Genomic DNA, 20,801 nt, shown 5'->3' with positions numbered 1-20,801 from the left:
TACACTGGGCATTTGTAATGAGAACATAAGCTACTGAAATGAATGAGAGGTAATTGAGAGAACCATAGCAAATGTCCCAGAGCTTTGGCCAAAACTGGACAGAAAAAGATCGGCTTGTGTAGCAAGCGATAACTGCGTGCCCTCCCTACCATCACCACCCTGTCTTCTTCTGTGGCACCTGCAACCAGCTCATGGTGGGAGCAACTGGCTCTGTGGGAACCAGCCTACAGACTAACCAGGCTTTTGCTGTCCCTCAACAAGACACCTCACAAGTGCTGACAGTCCTCATGGTAGCCTTAAGTCTTTCCCAGAACACACAACTGCCCTTTCTGCTAGGCTCATAGCAGAAAGGGCAGTTCCCACATCCAGCACTTCCCATCGATGCAAAGACACAGGTATGGGGTTTTTTGATCGTTCAAAATGCTCAGTAATGCGTGTCCTATTTATCAGTATGTAGTGACCACAATTATTGCTGGTCTGATTCACTAGTCAAAGCGTGTAGGATGTAACCCTTAGACACCTGAGACATAAGGGCAAGATCAATGTGGCCCTCACACCTAACTCCATTCACATCAAATAAATGCAACAATAGTCTCTCCATTGACATTAAGGTCTAATGGAAATATTTCAGGGAGCAGAATGAGAGCTAGGTCCTGCTCATTCCAATCAAACAGAACTCCACGTGGCTTCGATGAATGGGACAAGCAAGATTTGGCCCATCTTGAGCAGCACAGGTTTAGCTTCCAGATGCTGAGCTGTACCCACTCACTGGAGAAGGACAGTGAAACACTGGAGCCAATAGACCTTGAACTAAGGAGAGGACCAAGGGTAACTCCTTGTCTGCACTTGAATGGATGGCAAGGCAAGGAACAGCACCCAATTTGCCCCTAAGCTTTACTGCTGGGCTTCAACCATGGTACAGTCTTTTTACTAACTTTACTTGAAGGAGTAATTTTAAAATAATTTAATGCCAAGTGCCAGAGGGCTCACTTTTTCACAACATTAAACTGAATCATATCACTTCCCATTCTAAATATAAAATATGATTGCATTACTTGACTTCATACTTTTTATAAAGGTCCCATTGTGGTGGGGTTTCACAAGGTATAAAAGCCCATACAGGTATTATGGGCCATATCAGTCCATTTCATCTAATTAATCATCTGCTTAAAAATGTTTTTCTTGAGTCATAGTAGAAAAAATAAAATGTGTTCTTTTTTATCATTTCCAAAATTAAATTCATATTCCATAATGACCATATTTCATGTGCAAAATAACAAGATATGCTTACATACCTGACTTCCCTCCTTTAGTGAGTTGCTTCATTTGTAAAACATTGCATATAAGATTAGAACCTAAAATGAATTACTTGGTTTTTCTTGATATGAAATCTTGTTTAAGTTCACAGCAATTTTAAATATGATACATTTAAAATATTAATATTTCCCATGTATTATTCACTGACTTTCAGGTTTCATCTCAAGTTAGTGGCACTTCATATTTCAAAGGAAGAACTGTTTCTTTTTTTCAGTACTAATGTTCTATTAATTCACTTTGTAATATCATTCTGGTTCAGACAAATAAAATTGCACTAAATCGCTTATGCCAAGAATCGTGCTAAAGTTGTTGGCACTATATAAAATTCCATATTCCATTACTATTTTATAAGTTTTTATATCAGTGGCATCTTTTTAGGCATAATTCATAGTCCCATTTAGTTAGTTCTAGAAGAGCAAATACACACAGAGGCATTTTTATGCTGAGATGGGGATGTATGCAGGTATTTACAGTAATGTTTGCAACTAAAGTGACTTTTGCAATGTACCAGATACTAACTCCCAGTGAACTACCTTAATGACTTTTCCTTTATGAATATTTTTTGTTTTGGGCAGTTTTCTCTTCCAGCATGTTTTTTATCACACACATGTACAAACACATACGTATGCACACACATACATTTGTGAAAAATAAATTTGTGTGCATACAGAAATACTTGAAAGGCCTCATATGCATATTATGCAACATATGCCATTCATATAATCACTACATACAAAAAGGAAATTCATTTTATAGATACAAATAAAATATGCGAAAGAAGTCCTTAAAGGATCCATAAAGTCCTCAGCATAGATGGATTCTTCATCACATCCAAAGAACTGAAAGAACCACGGATACAATCCAATCTTTTTATATGTCCATTTATATTTTATACTTTTTGCATAAAGTCCACATGGCCTCATAGCTATTTCCAGAGATGTGGATGAAACTTACACCTGGATAAACTGAAAACTCTTTAATGAGCAAAGCAGCATCTAATCCTATGAAATGCCTTGCTGGAGTGAATAATTACTAAGTGCTGGAGCAAAAGTAGCAAACAGCAGTAAAATCACCTGTAAATAGATGTGAGGAACTATAAATACACTTTAGCATTTGTATAGTTGACTTTCTCTGACTGATTTCTCTCATCAAAATCAGATGTTCAGGAGGCAGAAATCCAACTCCAAGGAATGCAGATTAATACATATATATGAATATATAGTCTGTGACTAAGTTTGCAACATTGTTAATAATGCATGCTCCTTTTCTAATGCCTAGTATTTGCTCCCTCGGCAATTTTAAAAATAAGAAAATTTGATCCAACTCTTTTAAAAAATAAATTGCAAAATAACTGATGCAAATCCCTGTCACTTGTGAACACAATGAAATTATACAGAAAGGAGCAAATGCAGGAAAGGCTCCTCCTCAAAAATAGAAACGAATGCCCTGTTCCTATACGGTCCTCCAATGGCAGGATTTTGAAACATGGATTAGACCTCGAATGCAAATTAACTTCGGAAGGCAGGGAGAGGGGAAAAAAAATCAGAGACATACCAAGTCAAACACTCCTTTTCCTGCCTATCTCGTCCGCAATGGTAAAATAGGCTAAACAAAACAAGTGCACATCAAGATACAGCCAATTAAGGAATAGAGAGCGGGGGGAGAGGGTGGAGAGGAAGGCACCTCACTGAGCACATGGGGAGTGGGAGCACAGCATCCCACCATACCTACCTTATGAGTGTTCAAAGGAAGACAACTGGGGTAAATTGGAGCCAGCTTTGATTTTTGCCATCCGGTTGCACCCGGGACGCGGGGGAGTGGGGTGGGGCAGAAGGGTCGGTCTGGGCGGAGGTAGACGGGTGATAAAAAAAGTGGGGCTAAATACTGAGTGAGGGTGCCGAACGCTATGCAAATAGTTGATCTTTGTTTGTCGTTTTATTTTTTTGGGGCGGTGGGGGGTGTGAGAAAAGGCACCGTCAGTGGCGAGGTGAGTGGGTCCCCACGCCGTCCGCACACGCGTGGGGGAGGGCGAGGGGAGTCGCGCGGGAGCGCCGGCGCGGGGCAGCGCTGCCCGCCGAGGGGCGCGGGGCCGGGGCGGCGGGTGCGGGGGCTGCGCCTTCCCGGGAACAGCGGCCGCTCCAGATGGGGAGAGAGGGGGTGCGGACCCCCCTCCTTCCGTCAGTCATCGCCTCTCTAACCCCCCGACCGCTCCCCCCCGGCCCCCCCGTCACGGCTTCCTCACCGCTCCCGGCGGCTCCCGCTTAGAAATGGAGACCGGCAACTCTCACCAGAGCTCACCCGCATCCCACGGTCCTGAGGAAGGAGTTTGGGGCGGCGGGGGGAAACGAGGCGTGGGGAGGGGGGGTTGTTTCAGAGTGACGGTGAGGCGAGGAGGAGGAGGAAGGAGGAAGGCTGGGAAGAAGGGGGTGGAGGGAGACGGCTTCTGAAATGGAGCCAGCCCAAACGGGAGACGATGCTGGAACAGGGGCTGCGTCATTTCGGGGCTGGGAGACGGCTCGGCTCCCCTCCGCCGCTTCCCTGTCTGCGGGCAGGGAGGACAGATACCCGCAGGCCAGGGCAGGGTGCGGGGCGCTGCGGGGTCGGAACCACCTCCGCCTGCCCTTCTCCGCAAGCCCCCGGGGCCAGGACGGGGAAGGAAAACCCCACGCTGGGAAAAGCGATAAGCCGCCTTCGGTCTGCCTAGCGATGCCAGAAAAGACAGGGGCAGGGAGAAAACTACGGGACTCGTCGGCCGCAAAGCAGTAGGCAGGACGGGTCACGAACAAGGGCCCGAGGCAGGGCCAGCTCCCGCGGGGGTAACAGGGTCCCGGGACGGCGAGGGTAGGAGGAATGATCGGCATTTATAACGCCGGGGAGGCTCACAGCCTTTCAAAGAGTTTCAGCTGGGTGAGTGGAAATGCCTTCTGCCCCTTACACATATGGAAGAACAGCGATCTTGGGGGGAGGGGAGGGGTGGGGAAAAGCAAATTTTCTGCTGGACAGTGGATCTCTTTGAGCCTATTGTTATGTCCTGTGGCAGCAATTAAAAATAAACTTTCTTTCTGCAGAGAGGAAGTAGCAGAGACTGAGGGTCTGAAGCTAGCAAGTGGCCAGCAGCTACCCTGATGTTTTCTGGCCCAGCAAGGGGATGGCCTGGCCCTGTACTGAAAGACTGTGGGCACAGTATGCTGCATGTCTAAGACTTAATAACTGGCCTGGGAATACCTTTCCCTCTTTCAACTCTTCCCATCCAGTCCAACACAGTTTCCTTCTGAAGCTCATCCCCTCAAAAGCTTTCTAAATTCAGCTTCAAATACTCGTGTTCACATATTTTTAAATTTGTTTAAATTATTTTCATACCACCCCTGTGATCCCATGGTTAAAAAGCAAAGCTGCTCAGTGGCTTGAGACCACAGGTGCCATCATGGAGGTCCATAATGAGTATCAGTAAAAAGCAAGAGAGAATTAAGTCCCCAGGCCAGATTATAGTGCTGGTACACAACCATGTACAGCCTTGTCCAAGCCTTCTACAGCACCTGCCACAGCAAAGGTGTTGCTTGTAAAGTCCTGACAATATTGACCATAGTCATTATTGTTATGTGCATAAATATTTTAGCTTCTTTTATGACTCTGCGCATGTGTGTGTGGGCAATATGTGTGTGCGGGCAATATGTGTGTGCATGCTCATACAAACACATTTATATCTATGTATATATTCAATAGTGATGGGCCTGTTAAACTGAGCAGTGATTTCTCTCCTACAGATAGTTGTATAATACACACATAGTGATGATACCTAAGGTGTTTGGGGGTGGGGATGCATAATATCTTATAAATTTGAAGTTTTTATCAGGCAGAGCAGATTACTTTAAGCGTTCAATTTCTCAGCGATCCAATTTTATTAGGATTTACTATCATTTGTGCTGCACATCCCTGGGGAAATAATGCTTTGATTAATGTAATCCTGGGCTGGGATCCGCCACATGCCCCTCTCCCAAGAGAAGGGCCCTGTTTGACAAACAAAAATAGAGCAGCAACTATTGCAATCTGCACTCACCTTCCACAAGCACATAGACCCACATGCACACACAGGCACAAAATATAACCTTCTCCTCCCCCAACCCCAAATACAATAGCAGCATCTCAAAACAATGTGCACTTATTCATTTACACACAATGACTCTGATTCAATGTGGGCTGTACAGTCCAGCCCTCAAATGCATAGAGACGGCCCAAAAAGGATTCTGCCCTGTCCCCTGCTGAGAAGCTGAAGCATCTTTGGGAGGCTCAATGCTTCTCTGTGTTCCAGGCCCTCCTTAGGCTCCCAACATTTCTGCCTCTTTGTTTCCCACTCCAGGGCTTGCCACAAACCGATTTCTTCTCCTTCAGACCCAGGGGGCTGGAGAAGCTGTCCCTCCAAGGCTCCCTGGCATCTACTGGGGGGACATGTACCTCTCTAAACGGGCCCTGGTAAGTGAATCACAGCCAGGCACTCTGCTCAGCTCACAGGGAGAGTGGGGGGACCCAGAAAACAACGTCAAAGAGAAAGACTTGTCACATACATTTCTAAGGGGAAAAAAAGAAGTATTCCTCTGCCTTGAGGGTTGCTGGGGTTTGAGCATCTTTGTTCCAGCCACCACAACCACCTCCCCCCCCATGTCTCCCCCCCCTTCTGTTTGTGTCAAAGGCTGGCAGGAACAATAGCATTTAAACAGAAGTAAATATGCCCAGATCAGAGCCCAGCCCCAGAGAAAGGGAAAGCTTTCTTTATATCCCTAGGTGAACTGGCCGTTGTTCCTCCCATTCCTCCTTCTCCCCTCTCGCTCACAAAACAATGCCCATTCCCGGCAGCCCAAATAGCAGTTTAATGTTGAATTTCTTCCTTCCACCCTGCCGGAACAAAGCGGGTCCCACTGCGCCTGGGGAGGACATACAGTGTCACAGAAAGGGCTCTGGCAGCACTCGGGCCACTCTTTCCCAAGTCCGGAGTAATAAATCCAGGGGAAGAAGGAGGGGAGGGATCTACAGTCTGGAGATAAGGAGGGATGCGGTTTGCGCCAGGGTTTTCAATAAGCTGCTGCTCTCTCCTTCATGTTTACCCACTGACCCCCAATACGGTGACTCAGCGATTACAGAGCACTGGGTGTCTGCGTGTGTAAGGGTGTGAAGGGGAGCGGGGGGGATTTCCTCCCCCTTTTCCCTTTCTTTTCTTTCCTGATGAAAAACGTTGCAATTACATTTCTGCATGCTGATCAGAGTTCAAATAACAAGCCTTAAACGCGTTATCAGGCTCTTGTTAAAGAGGGAAGAGGGAAGTGAAGGGGGGAACAAATCCAGACGTATACGCCTGGATGTATGCATACCTATACAGATACATATTTAAATGACAGACTGCTACAAGAAGAGATGGGCTGTTGTTCGGACCGAGTGCCTTCAGCCCGGCAGATGAGGAAAGAGCCTCAACTTAAAACACCAACCAAACTACAGAGGAAAGCAAGACGCACAAATCACTCCAGGGAAAAGTTATTTAGAGGCAATCTCTAGATTTTCCCAGTGCAAACTGACTTTCCTATCGGGTTTGATCCAGTTTTCCTGCTCCTCTTCTCCCTCCCACCCCGGGGGGGATCCATCCCTATTTTCGCGTTTTCCTTCTCAGAAGTGGCTCCTGCCGCCCCGCCCGGGAGGGCGTTCGCCGGGACCTCGGCGTGGCCGCGGCCCGTTCCGCGCCCACGGAAAGGCCGGCGGGGCGGGGGTCGCCCCCCGGGGACGCGGGGTGCCGGCGGGCTTTCGGGTTCCAGCCTCCGCCCCCCGCACTGCTGCCCCCCTAACTCCTGGCAGGCAGCAAGAAATTGTTTCAGAAGTCGGGTGGTGGGGCTGAATTTAGAGAGGGGAGGAGGGAATAAATGCAAGGAGATGATGAATAACTTTAACTTTTGACTGTAGGAGTCATGATGGACTTGAGCGAAGCTGCGGGGAAATATGTCATTTAATCCCAGGGCTACTGAAGTCCCTTTTATCAAGCGTCGTGATGCTGGAATTATACTGCTGTAAAAGCGACTGAGTACTTAAAAGTATCCAACATCAGGCAAATGTATAGATTGGAGGAATGGGTGTAAAATGAAGGCACGTACAAACTAATCACAGGAGCGTGAAAACCCCAAGAGGATTAGATAAATATAAATAGATGTGCATTAAAAAAAAAAAAAGCACGATAAAACTCTAGCTGCTGTATTCACACAAGGAGAACAGACAGCGTGTGCATGTTTGTGTGCAATGCCAAAAAGAGCAGCCTTAAGGTTGACCTACTGCAATCTGCACTGAGCTCCTCAGACAATAGACAAGTTCAAATGTCAAAAAATCTAATAATAATAACCAGAGCTGCCAAACTGCACGAACTGTTTTCTGGTGTATCACAATTATTCACCCTCATATCCACTAAAAGACTTCCAGTCCTTATGCGTGTAAAAGAAAATCTATGTAATGCATATGGATTTTTTTTTATCACATGTGAAACGCCATTGAGATGGCAAGCACGCAAATCGGAATGATATCATGTCTAATAAAAGCAGGGCTAAGGTTTTCACAGTCTCTTTTAAAAGACTCCAACTTGTAAATCCCCTTTTAATGTCGCTACATGCACAATTATTCTTATTAATAAAAATCTACATGTTCAAGGGCCTGGATTGAAACTATGTATCCCTCTGATTTTAACATCGGTGGGAGCATTAGGTTTCCCTCATATGTAATGTGTCTACGTTGAGCTCAAGTCAACAGATAGATTGTTCCATTCATTTGGCAACTCTCATTACAGTCCATGTGAGGTGAACCCTGAGCAAGACACGTTGGGTAATATCAAAATTATGCAGCTGGGAAATAAAGGAATCTTGCTTTGCATGTGCAGTTCTGTATTATTGTTCTAATTTATTACAGAACCCGAAATGCTTTGTTATGCTCAAAACAATAAATAAGGCTCTGAGTGAAGCCTTCAGAATAAAAGGTATGGATAAATGATCCGCCTGCCTATTGTGTTTATCGTTATTATCGTCAGCCTTTAAAAGTAATCTGTGTATTTTCCTGTTTTCTCCAGATTGGTTAGTGTAATATCCCTAGTGCAGCTATCAACGTGGTCATAAGAACTATGAACTACAGTGTGGGTAAGCTTGAAAAACCCAGAGCAGATCGCATTAGCCAAGAACGCTACATATCTGGAAGCCAGTCAACTTCACGTTTGCAGCTGACTGCTGTATTATGCACGAATGTGTTTTACATATAGCAGACTGTATACGGAATATGTCTTTATGTTTAACATTTTAATTTGTAAATGCTAATTAGGCAGTTGGTCTCCACGGTTATATTAGTACATACCTAATCATTTCCCACTATAAGTAAATGAATACTAAATACGGTAAACACTTTCTTTTCACTATTTCCACGACAGTATCTTTTCTACATCCATTTTCCAAAGGCTTCCATTAGGACAAAATAGGCATTTATTTTAAAAAGGGGAAGGAAAAAAATGCACTCTGTAGCACTCTTACAATTGGGGTGCCACGGCAGGCATGGAGCCGGCAATCCTGGCCAGACCGGACTCTTCCAAAGGCAGCCAGAAAAGTTTACTTTTGCCGAATTAACTTGTTGCTCGTTTTAGCGTTAGTTTTTCTCTCGCTTGCGGTACCTAGTCGCCTGCTGCTGCTAACTGGCGCAGACACACAGGAAAGGAGCTGCGCTTCTAAATCCTGTTTTGTTTAAAATATAACGCAGGTTATGCTTGGAGGATTGGGGGAAGGGGGGGCAGAGGAAAGCTGGGGGAAATCCGCTCAATCCCGACCCCGGGATGATGAACTTTGCTGGGGTCTTTCAACTCCAAAACCCGCCCGCATCACAGGCGAGGGAAATGTTCACTAAACTGCAAATCTCAAGAAAACGACCACGTTTCTGAGGAGGATTGAGCTCTGGAAATATGTTTTAATAGTCTGGAATATTCCTAGCGCTCATTGCGCCAAAAGCGGTAGGTGGAAAGTTTTGTTCATGTAAATATCTCAACCATTTTACCTCACGGTCAATACACACAGAGACTTGACTCCGTTTTCCAAATGAAGCCCCACGAACACTTTCAATGAAAAGTGTAATTTCTTGTAGGTCGTTTTCTGTCTTTGATTACTTTTCTTTCTCTGTCTCTGTCTCTCTCTTTTTTTTTTTTTTTTTTTTTTTGCTATGCATGTGTTAGGCTTTTAGGCGGGGAGTTCATCTTGCCAGGTTCTATCATATTTATGGGCTGTGTGATTTCCAGGGTTCCAATTGGTCTTTCCTTTATGGAGGCAAGAAATAAAACTTTCCTTGTAGCACGGAAACTGCTGAGGCTCCACCACGGGGAAATAAAGTGGCTCCAAGCTCCCGCCCCCGTGGACACCGCTCCCCGCCCGTCCCGGGAGGACGCAGGTGCGTTGCAGGATGCTGCAGCCACGCGGGTCCGCCCGTGCCCTGTGTCCTGCCCGCGGACGAGGGCGCGGGGGTGAGAAGCAGCCGTGTTTGCGCAGGAATTCCACCCCCCAAAAAAACCAAGCCGCTCCCCCGCAAAAAACCCGACAACTAAAAGCCACCAACTAAGTTCTGTCCCCTCTGTGTTCTCAGTTCTGTCTCTCTTGCAATCACTTAGCGAGGGAAGCAGAGAAAAGGAGTAAGGGGCTGAGGGCAGGCGCGCTCGGGAAGGGACAGAGACCCGAGCTGTGTCGAGCTAAGGTGCGATCGCTGTCGATGCTGTGGTTAGTTGAGGTTGTTAATCTGCGAGTGTCCCGGACGGCGAAACTTGTGCCGGGTGAGCGGCCGGTGCGGACAGGGCGGGAGGCGGGGGGAGCCCGGCGCTGCCTCTGTCGCTGGCTCCCGCACACAGCTAAGTCTGAAGGGATCGGGGGGAGGAGCGGCCAGCTTGAGGGGAAAGGAGGGAAAAACGAAAGAAAAAAAAAAGAAAAACAAAAAGAAAACTATCCACTTTTCCACATTTAATACAGCGATTAAATATTAAATAATATAAAAAACCCGAGTCGTTTTATTGCATCTCCAGAGGCTTAAGCGCCTTATTTGGACAGGAAGAAAACCACAAAAAAAACCCCGCGTGGCACCCCGGGTTGCCCCGAGCTGCGGTGCCCGTGCCTGTGTTTAATTACCGCTCTCACTCCTTGCAGGCCTCGGGTCCGTTGGAGGCACCGCACCGCCTGGGAGACACATTCGGGCGGCCCTTACACCGACAGCCCCCGCTGCGTCCCCCCGCCCGCTGGCCCCGGGGGTCGCGGGGCGCTGTCCCGGCGGCGGGGAGCGCCGGTGCGCGGGCAGCGCCGGTGTGCGGGCAGTGCCGGCGGCGGGGCCGGGCCCGCAGCCCCCTCAGCCGCCCTCAGCCCCCGCCCGCGCGCGGGGAGGGGGAGTCGCGGGGCGCCCCCTGGCGGCCGGCCGGGGCCAGGCGGAGCGCGCCCAAAGTTGATTTTGTTCAGCAAGCCGTATCGTATAAAATTAACGACAGCCAATAAAATTAGCTTACATGTTTCAACCGTAAAAGTCCAAAACAAAATAAAGCTAGTTTTAGTGAAGCTAAGAAGCTCTGCTTTGGCCCCGTTCTCTCTGGCTTGAACTGGGGTCCTTTTATCTAAAGCCCAGTGCACAAACATATAGCTTAATGTGACTAGTGTTCTTCCTTTTATTTCTTTCTCTATGGCAACCAATATGTTCTGCTCAGAAATGTTCCCCCATCAAGGAAACAAATGATCTTGAGGGAGCAGCTCTATACGGCATCTGTTCCGATGGAGCACACAGAGTTAACCCCAGTCAAAAGAGACGCTGGGCACGTCAACAAGAAGTGGAAAATGAGCGATTCTTCTCCCCCCCAAATTGAAACCTATACCTCCGTAGTTTTACAAGCCATTTTATTGATTTGGCTATCGACCGTTTCCAAAGAAGTAACTAATTCTAGGAAATTACAATGATCACCAGCTATTGTGTATCCAAAAGAGCAGCAACAGAGGTGGCAAGGAAAAATAAATGCAAAAAAACAGGGTAAAATTAAAATAAATTAAAGTCACGTAATGGGATATTTAAGGTTCGGTAAAGTTTTCAGGAGCAGTATCTGGCCTGTTAATTTAATCCTACATTATTTATCACATTATTTATCACACTGACCCAAACGCTATAGAAGAGTTTCAGATCATTAGACTACACCCCGCAATTGGATGGGATTCGGGGAAAGCGGAGAGACAGGCAAGATTGTCAAGAGAGAGAAACAAAGTGAAATCTGGTCTGTAATCCTCCAGCCCCAATCTCCTTGGAGAATAAAATGAAGGGATGTCCTGGTTAGTTTTGATTGATTATACTCTTTCTGATGGACTTTCACTACAGAGCTCTAGATGTTGTGCTTAACCGTCTGCTCCCTAGTTACGATATTAACCCTGTGCGTGCACCGCCGCTCCGCACCTTCCCCGGCCTCCCCCGCTCGCGTCCGTCCGTCCGTCCGTCCCTCCGCCGGCAGGTGCTCGGGTCACCGCGCCCCGCTCGGCCCCGGCCCCTCTCCCGCCCGCTGCACCGGCCGGGCCCCCTCCCCGCCCGCTGGGCGACCCCCCCGGCCCCCTCCAAGCAGCGTTTGAAAACAGCCCGCATCTCTGCCTCGCCGCCCCTTCACAAATCTGTAATATTTTCGAGAGCTTTCCTCGCTCCCCCCCCACCCCCGCCCCGGCCCAGCCTCCCCGAGTCTTGGTGTTACAATAATTAACAGTGCCCAGAAAAGTGAAGTAGTAACCAGAAAGACTTTACAGAGCTGAAGAATTGCTTTGCTGCCTTGAGCTTTGGAATGAATCCATGCTTTTTATGTAATATTTCACTAAGGTGCTTTTTGTTGCTGGTGGGATTTTTTTCCCTTTCTCTTTCTCTTTTTTTTCCAGCCTGCTTCCTTCAAGGCAGTTGCCATGGGTTTCCCTGTCTTGTCCTAAGCTTTTGAAAATATATATCCAGAAGACTTTAAAGAAAACAAAAGTAGATAAAAAAATGTAAAACACTTACCGATCAAACTCCCAGGATTTAGAGAAATTTTTTTTTAATTTTTGATTTTAATAAGGTGACAGGGGGAAAAAAGCATGTTCTCAACTCCAGCGAAACGATCCATGTTAAGATTTTCCTTTGCACTGACTCCACTAAGCCCTGCTCTCCACTAGTCTATTATTTTCACCAAAATATATGAAAATTTATGCAAATGAAAATCAGCACTAACTGTTCTCCCCTTGTTATACTTTGGATTTTTTTCCAGACAAAACAATCTCACTCTGCAAGGGAGGGGGTGGGAAGAGTTGGGGAACGAAGTTGGTTGTTTGGTTTTTGTTAGGATATTTTTTAAAATAAAAGACCATACTCCAGCTTGAGCTTTATTTTTTGTTGTCGCTGTTATGAGGGTGTACGGTGGTTTGGGGTTTTTTTCTTTGTTTTTGGGGGATTTCTCCACCCCCCCACACACCTTCCTTTTTTATTAAGAAAGTAGATCTGTTTGCAGAGGCGCTATCACGTTTCATCAGGCCACCTGAGACGGCTTTTGAAAGCGTGTACTGTGAAATTCATAGCAGTAATTTAGACAAAATCCTCACTGTATATTAATGAAAGACGGCCCCATGGCACCGTTCCTATCCTCCCCATTCAGTGTAAACAAAACCACGAGACTCACTCGGTTTTTGAGCCTGATCCAAGCAAAATCGGCTGGAAAGGAAAACATGGGGTTCTGGCACTGACTATTCAAACGTCTGCACCTGGAGATCTCAGATTTATTCAATGAAATCTGTGTTGGATCTTTTATATATAAAAAAAGAAACCTTTGGAGGACGCATGGGAACAAATATATATACCTATATATTTGCACACACACACATATATATATATATATATATATTTATAATGATTATGTTTGGTGTTTAGTTACCACCGCCCTTAAGATCCGTACGCTTCACTTGAATGGTTTTTCTAACCCGACCTGCCATGGTATTTCGTGCCGTGCCAGCCGGGGGCTGGAGGGAGCCCCGAGCACCGGCTGCCGAGCGCGGCGGGAGCGGGACGGCATGGAGGGCGCTGCCAGCGGGATGCAGCTCACCGCCTCGCAAGGCCGGCTTGTTCAGCGTGCGGAGGAGGGGAGCGGGGCGGGCAGGGCCAGGCGGGGACGGCGCTGCCCCTTCCCATGCCCGCACCGCGCGTTTTCTTCGCACAGCCCCCGCCACCCGGGGAGCGCGCGTGGGACGGCGCTGCGCGGCGGGGCGGTCACCGGCAGCGCCGTGTCCCCTCCGTGTCCGAGCGATGTTATTGCACCGGCAGTCCCCGAGGAGCGCTCAATTTGCCCTTGTTTTTGTTGCCACTTTCTCTTTCTCCGTGGTTCACTGAGGTTGCCTGCGCGCAGTGTTTCCGCTCGGTCGCATCTCTCCCCCGCGCCCCCCGCCTTCTCCCGCCCCCCTTAACTCTTTCCGCTGGACGAGAAATAATACAGCATTTCATGCCGCGGGGCTGGCTCCCTGCGAGCAGACCGCAGCGCGCAGGGCAAGCCCGGACGCCGACTCCCCTTGCCACCTCCCCCGCCGACGGGGCGGCCCTTCTCCGGCGCAGCCGGGCCAGCCCCCGGCGTGACGGCTGCGGACGGGCTGCCGGGGTCCGGGGCGCACCCCGGGGTGCGGGGGCGGACAAAGGGAGGAGGGGGCGGGCGGGGGGCGGGCGCCTCTGGGGCTGAACGGGGGGGGGGCAGCTCCGAATGCCGGTACGGGCACTGCCGGCGGGAGAGAATCGGGTGCGTTTGCCCAGTCGTGACACCTTCGCACAAACGCCTTTCCGAATCCAGCCCGGTGCTGGCATCGTTATTATTGTCGTTATTAGTGTTGGTATTAATTATTACCGCCCGCGCTCGCCCCTGCCCGAGCGGCGACGGTGGGAGAGCTCCGGGGTGCGTGTGTCCGCCGGGCAGGAAGAGTTAAGAGGCGGAGGGAGGGAGGGATGGAGGGAGGAGGAAGGAGGAAGGGGAGAGGGAGGAGGGATAGAGGCAAGGGGGGGCAACTTCCATCTCCGACGCCACTTCGCCTAAATTAAAAAGCAGCCAATCGGAACGGCCGGAAGGGGGGCCGCGCGGCCGGCGGCGCGCTGTCCGTCACGGGGCGCGCAGCCAATCGGCGGGGGCGGCGGCGGCCGCTTCCTCGCGGCGGGGCCGGGCGCTGGCGGCGCGGGCGGCGGCGGCGGCGGGAGGGAGGAGAGAGAGGGAGGGACTGACGGACGGACGGACGGACTGGAGGGGGGAGGGCGGAGGGAGGAGGGAGGGCGCGGGCACGGCCCGGGAGAGGGAGGCGGGGAGAGGCGAGCGGCGGGACTCCGGCACCGCCAGTGCGCGCTGCCAGCCCGGCAGCCAACTTCCCCGCTGGAGTTAGTGTATAAAGGATACCATATATGCACACACACATACACACACCTCTCCACCAAGGCGCTCCTCCTCCGCCTCCTCCCTCGACCAACTGCTGGAATTAAAATAAAAAGCAAAACAAACACAACCAAAAAAAAAAAAAAAAGACAACAAACCAAGCGAGAGAGAGAGCGGGAGAGGGAAAGAAACAATTCGCGAGGTAACGAGAAAATTCAACTTTTTAAATTTCTTTTTACTTTTTTTTTTTCCGACCGCCAAAAGGAAAGGTAGAGAGAAAAAATGTCTTATCCAGAGCGTGACTCTAGCAAGAAGGCTCCGGCAGGACTCTTGTTTCAAAGGGGACAAAGTGCTTCAGCAACAGCACAACTTTGAGAAATGCATCATCACCACCATCACCACCATCATCATCACAGGAAGTTTTCTTAGGACACCAACAAAACTTGCAATTAACAGAGCAAAAGGAGATCGAGGAACCGAGGAGAGAAAGACAGAGAGAGAGGCAGAAAAAAAGGAAAATTTACCCACACACAAAGCCTTAAAGGAAGAAGAAAAGGAAAAGTTTCACTCTGAGAGGGGAAGGCTGAGAGGAGGAGATGTACTCCTAGGGGAGCGGAGGGGAGAAGGCACGGGGGCTTTTTGATCCCCCCCCCCCTCTTTTTTCGCTTTTTAGCCTTTGTTTGGTTTCCTCCCTGCGAGCAGCAAACCCGGGCGAGAAGAAGGCGGAGGAAAACTACATGTACAGCTAAATATTCCTCTTTTTTTGGAAAAAAAACAAGAAAGGCTAAAAAAATATAAAAGGCGAAGTGAGAGCCGGCGACCGCAACGAGCGCGCCGCGGAGCGGAGGCAGGACGGCCGGCGGACGGGCGGAGGAGAGCGCGCAGCGGAGCGCTAGCAGGTGAACCCCGCGCCCCGGCGCCCCGGCGAGGCTGGGAAGGCGGCGGCGGCGGCGGCGGCGCGGGCGGCGGCCCCGGCAGCGGCCCCGGCAGCGCCGGGCAAGGGCGCTCGCGGCGGGCGCCCGGCAGCCGGCGGCGGCGGCGCAGCGGCGTCTGCGGCGCGGCGGGGGCGAGCGGCGGGCGGCGGGCGCGGGATGGCCGCGGCCACCTCTAACCCCTACCTCCCCGGCAACGGCATCCTGGCGGCCGGCTCCATCGTCCACGCGGACTCGGGCGGCGGCGGCGGCGGCGGCGGCGGCGGCATGCAGCCGGGGAGCGTGGCCGTCACCTCGGTGGCGGGCGGCTACCGCGGCGACCCGGCGGCCAAGATGGTCCAGAGCGACTTCATGCCGGGCGCCATGGCCGCCAGCAACGGCGGCCATATGCTGAGCCATGCCCACCAGTGGGTGACAGCCCTGCCCCACGCCGCCGCCGCCGCCGCCGCCGCCGCCGCCGCTGCCGCCGAAGCGGGCTCGCCCTGGTCCGGCAGCCCCGTGGGCATGACGGGCAGCCCCCAGCAGCCGCCGCCGCCGCCCGACGTCAAGGGCAGCGGCGGACGCGACGACCTGCACTCGGGCGCGGCGCTGCACCACCGGCCGCCCCACCTGGGCCCCCCGCACCAGGGGCACCCGGCGGCCTGGGGGGCGGCGGCGGCCGCCCACCTACCCTCCATGGCCGGCGGGCAGCAGCAGCAGCAGTCGCTCCTCTACTCGCAGCCCGGGGGTTTCACGGTGAACGGCATGTTGAGCCCCCCCCCCGGCGGTCAGAGCCTGGTGCACCCGGGGCTAGTGCGCGGCGAGACGCCGGAGCTGGGCGAGCACCCCGGGCATCACCACCACCACCACCACCAGCACCCCGGGCACCACCCGCCGCACCACGGCGGCGTCAACAGCCACGACCCGCACTCGGACGAGGACACGCCGACCTCCGACGACCTGGAGCAGTTCGCCAAGCAGTTCAAGCAGCGGCGGATTAAGCTGGGCTTCACCCAGGCCGACGTGGGGCTGGCGCTGGGCACCCTGTACGGCAACGTCTTCTCGCAGACCACCATCTGCCGCTTCGAGGCCCTGCAGCTCAGCTTCAAGAACATGTGCAAGCTGAAGCCTTTGTTGAACAAGTGGCTGGAGGAAGCCGACTCTTCCACGGGCAGTCCCACCAGCATCGACAAGATCGCCGCCCAGGGCAGGAAGAGGAAGAAGCGGACCTCCATCGAGGTGAGTGTCAAGGGGGCCTTGGAGAGCCACTTTCTGAAATGCCCCAAGCCCTCCGCCCAGGAGATTACGAACCTAGCGGACAGCCTGCAGCTGGAGAAGGAGGTGGTCAGGGTTTGGTTTTGCAATCGGAGGCAGAAAGAGAAACGGATGACCCCCCCGGGGATCCAGCAGCAGACCCCCGACGATGTCTACTCCCAGGTCGGCACCGTCAACTCCGACACGCCGCCCCCTCACCACGGACTGCAGACCAGCGTGCAGTGAGGGGCACCGCGGGCGGGCCGGGCAGCGCGGGGGCAGCGCGGGCCAGGCCGGGCCGGGCACCGCCGCCGGCACCGCCACCGGCCCCGGCACCGCCGCGCACAGCCGCACGCTCACACAGACACACACGCGCGCACACACACACACACACGATCCAGGCTCGTTCAGACTGCTTGTGTTTATATATATATGGATATATGCGTGCATCTATATATATATAAGATCGATACCAATAGGGAGCGGTGGAGAAGGTCGATCCGAGCGAGAGCGTTTAGACCGTGTTGGGAAAACGGGGTGGAGATGCATAATGCACCAAAACTGCAGATGTGCCGGGGGGTTGGTTGGTTGGTTATGGGGAAGGGGCTTGGGGGTGGGCTTGGGCTTTTTAAATTTTATTTTTATTTTTCTCCAAATTATCCCCTTCTCGCAGTAAGGAACACCACTGTCTGCGCTTCTTCTCACCCCTCCTCCTCCTCCCCCCCACCCCCCGCACTCTTCCCCCCATCCCCAAAAGGGCTCTCTTCTATGAATCACAGAAACTTTTTTTCTCCTTTCTCTCTCCCTCTTTTTATATTTTTTTTCCCAATGGGAGCAGTCAAAAAAAGGGAAGCAGAAGAAAAATAATCTGGTTAATCAGAGGGTGCCTGCTGCATTCCGGCACCCTGTTTTTCTTGGCCAAACCGTAGAATATTGGTGCAAGGCAGATATCCACTCTGAAAACATATATATCTATATATCTATATATTCTGCAAAATGAAAGGGTCCACTTTTTCCAGGAAAAAAAATATGCACACAGCACTAAAAACAAGCAGGCTGAATAGGGAAGCAAATACATATATATATATTTATCTATATATATAGGTATAGCTATAGAACAAAAATATGGAAATAAATGCCCGCACGCAGAGAAAACTGACCCTGAGGAGAAAGGGGGGAGGGACAGACGCCAGGGGGAGGGTGAGAGAAGGAGATGTTGGTCCCTAAAGTTCGAGCTCTGTAGAAGGACTTTGCATGAATTAAAGGAACCAGGGAAAGAAAGGGAAATAATTTAGGGCTGTCAAAGTCCTGCTCCTGACGGCTGCCAATCATCCTGGAAGAGTCAAAAAAAAAAATCCACTGCTAATATTTTTTTTATTAATATTTTTATTTTTTATTTCTGGACTGATTCAGATAAAGGGATTTAGAAGGACTGAGCATCTGCAGCTGCACTTATCTGAACTTCTCCTCTCCTAAATCCGTTGCCAACTTTGATTGAATGGGTGCTGTGGATGTGATTATATAATACTGCCATTTCCAAGCAGTGTTTTTGGTAGGTTTTAATAAACAGACTTTTCAAAAAGACGGCAATATAGAATTGTTAGATCCGTTGTTGATCTAAAAAAAAATTTGCTTTATATTTTCATTAAATGACTTCTTTTAATATTTTATTCAGAATACCTATGAACTGCTGCAAAACGGTAATTTATTTTTTCCCCAGATCTTGTATTACGTGTTTTTTTCAGACGAGCACAAATCAAAATGAAATGAAAATATGGACAGTTGTTAGGTAATAAGGGTATCTTTTGATGTGATAATTTGATTGTAATTTAATTTGAGTAGTGATTCCGTAAGAGCTGATTGAGAAAATAAATTTGTTAGAATGAAATAGTCTGTGTCTGATGCATAAACACTGTGTCGAAAAACAAACAAAAAAAAGTTCTCTGAAGGGACATACTGCTAAAGTGAGAGGAATACCGAGGGTCCGACCTGCCGGCTGCACGGCCCGTGCTCCCCGGCAGTGCCCCCGCCTCACCCTTGCTGCTGCTTGCCCGGCGCGGGGCTCTCCCCTGCCCGCCTCTCCGCCGAGCCCGTCCGCGCTGCCTTCCATCAGCCCCGGGGACCCTGTGTCACCGGGAAGGACGGCGACATTAGAGCTCACCACATGCCACCTTCCCCCCGAAAGGGCTGTGGCGCCTCGGTTTGGGCTGGCACTCGGGCGCGGGCGGCACCTGAGCGCGTCCTCAGGTCCCGCGTGGCCGGTGCTAAGAGGGATGTTTCCAAAAGTTCGGTCTTGTTTCCTCTCTCTCCAAACTGAGGCTAGAAGGGGGGGAGGTGCGGGGGGGGGGGGGGCAAAGAGGGAGAAGGGGGGCTGACCTATAATTTATTTTGGCTCATTTTATGTATGTATTAATATTTGTATTTAATTTATCTTTATAATTTAAAGGAAATTATATTTTTTTCCTGATTGAATATATAGAATAATACTTTCAGCATCCCACGTGCGGTCTGCCTAGTTCACCGTTTCTGTTGTTGCTGTTGCTGTGGCTGTTGTTGTTGTTTTAAGGTTTTTCTATGGGGTGTGAAGTGGTGTAGTCTAGTTTTCTCCTCCACTTTGCCATAGCGCTGCCATGCCTTCTTTGCAAACACTAGCGCGTGTCAGTAACGTTGCAGATGCCAATAGATGCACTAGCTGACCTGTCATATTTATCCACTAGAATTTATTGCAATGTAGGGACAAGTGAACGACCTCCTCAACTCTCTTCATTTTGCAGCGGGGAGGTTGTGGGAAGTAGAGAGCTGCATCTAATGCATCCACCCGCCCCCATTGATAGTCCGCTGGAGAATAAGGTTTTCTTTTATGATCCAGCTCGTCTGTGGCTCCTTCCTCACCTTCCTCTTCCTCCCCTCCTCCGCGCCCCCTCCCTCCCGCCTTGCTTCTCTACGTGCTATTGAGGCAGGGGTTAAACCCCAGAAAACTGCTGTAGGAACAACAAGCATTTCTTCCTTTCAGATAGGCCTTGTGTAAGTCAATAAATCAAAGCCAACCTGGGAGCCGCGCACCGGGATGCATTATTTTAACACCAGCTCGTAGTAAATATCACCGTCGGTTTGATTTGTGAAATCCGAAAGGCCCTACTGACACGGAGGAAATAAGAGGGGGGGTTGGGGAAGAAGCCAACCCAACAAAGGGAAAGAGAACCCGAAAGGGTAAAGGACGCTATTTCTTTTGTTCGTTGTAGCAGAAGCTGCTGGCTGATTTTGCAGCTGGGGAGGGAAGAAGGGCCGGGCGGGGGCCGGCGTGCAGGCGGCCCGGCCGGGCTCCCCTCCGGGGGCCGGGTACCACTGACACGTGAGGTGGGATCCTGTTTTCACACACGAAGGGGAGCAGTTGTATTAGCCGCGGAGAAAGTCTATTTAAATTTCGGAGCGGTATTTGGTTACTCGATTTGGATGGCAACAAAGAGCTAACGTTAGGCTTCACGCTGGTTTCTATTAAAAGGCAACCTTTGCGGGTTGCTGCCTCCGAAAAGCTGGGGGTTAGGCTGGAGGAGTAACGTGTGGTCGGAGGGACCGGCAAAATGTGCCCGTTCCGTGGACTTATTATGCACAAAAAGTGAGGCCATGGGCGCTCCCCCCTCCGCCCCTCCGCCCCCTCCCCCGCCCCCGAGAAACTGAATCCTTTGAATGTATTTAGGAATTTCAGGGTTGTGAGTCTCTGAGATAGCAAGAGGTAGATAATAAGTGAGAGGGTTTGCGCTAAGGGTTATATTGTTACACGTGTAAATAATGAAAATATTGTTATATATCGCCAGATCTCTTAATGAATTTAGTAATTGTATTCATTTATAATATCAGTGTTCTGTGCTTGGTAATAGAGTCGGCATCGTTTTCCTTACTCCTTTTTT

The 20,801-nt window shown here is 50.4% G+C and overlaps 1 protein-coding gene and 1 long non-coding RNA gene across 2 annotated transcripts; both read left to right on the top strand.

Annotated features, from left to right (window-relative positions):
• The first annotated feature begins 3,782 nt into the window (after positions 1-3,782).
• LOC115905784 lies at positions 3,783-8,328 on the top strand. The gene is made up of 3 exons (XR_004060882.1): positions 3,783-4,224; positions 5,675-5,787; positions 7,261-8,328. It is a non-coding gene; the product is annotated as an uncharacterized LOC115905784 (long non-coding RNA).
• A 7,491-nt stretch (positions 8,329-15,819) lies between these two features.
• POU3F3 (POU class 3 homeobox 3) lies at positions 15,820-18,781 on the top strand. Its single transcript, XM_030960614.1, has one exon. It carries the CDS (start codon positions 15,820-15,822, stop codon positions 17,137-17,139), a length of 1,320 nt encoding a protein of 439 aa, XP_030816474.1. The 3' UTR covers positions 17,140-18,781.
• The last annotated feature ends 2,020 nt before the right edge of the window (positions 18,782-20,801 follow it).

The sequence above is a fragment of the Camarhynchus parvulus genome, chromosome 1 (assembly GCF_901933205.1).
Source record: "Camarhynchus parvulus chromosome 1, STF_HiC, whole genome shotgun sequence".
NCBI lineage: Eukaryota > Metazoa > Chordata > Aves > Passeriformes > Thraupidae > Camarhynchus > Camarhynchus parvulus.
Note: the sequence above shows the minus strand (reverse complement) of the source record. Positions and strands in the feature narration are given on the sequence as shown.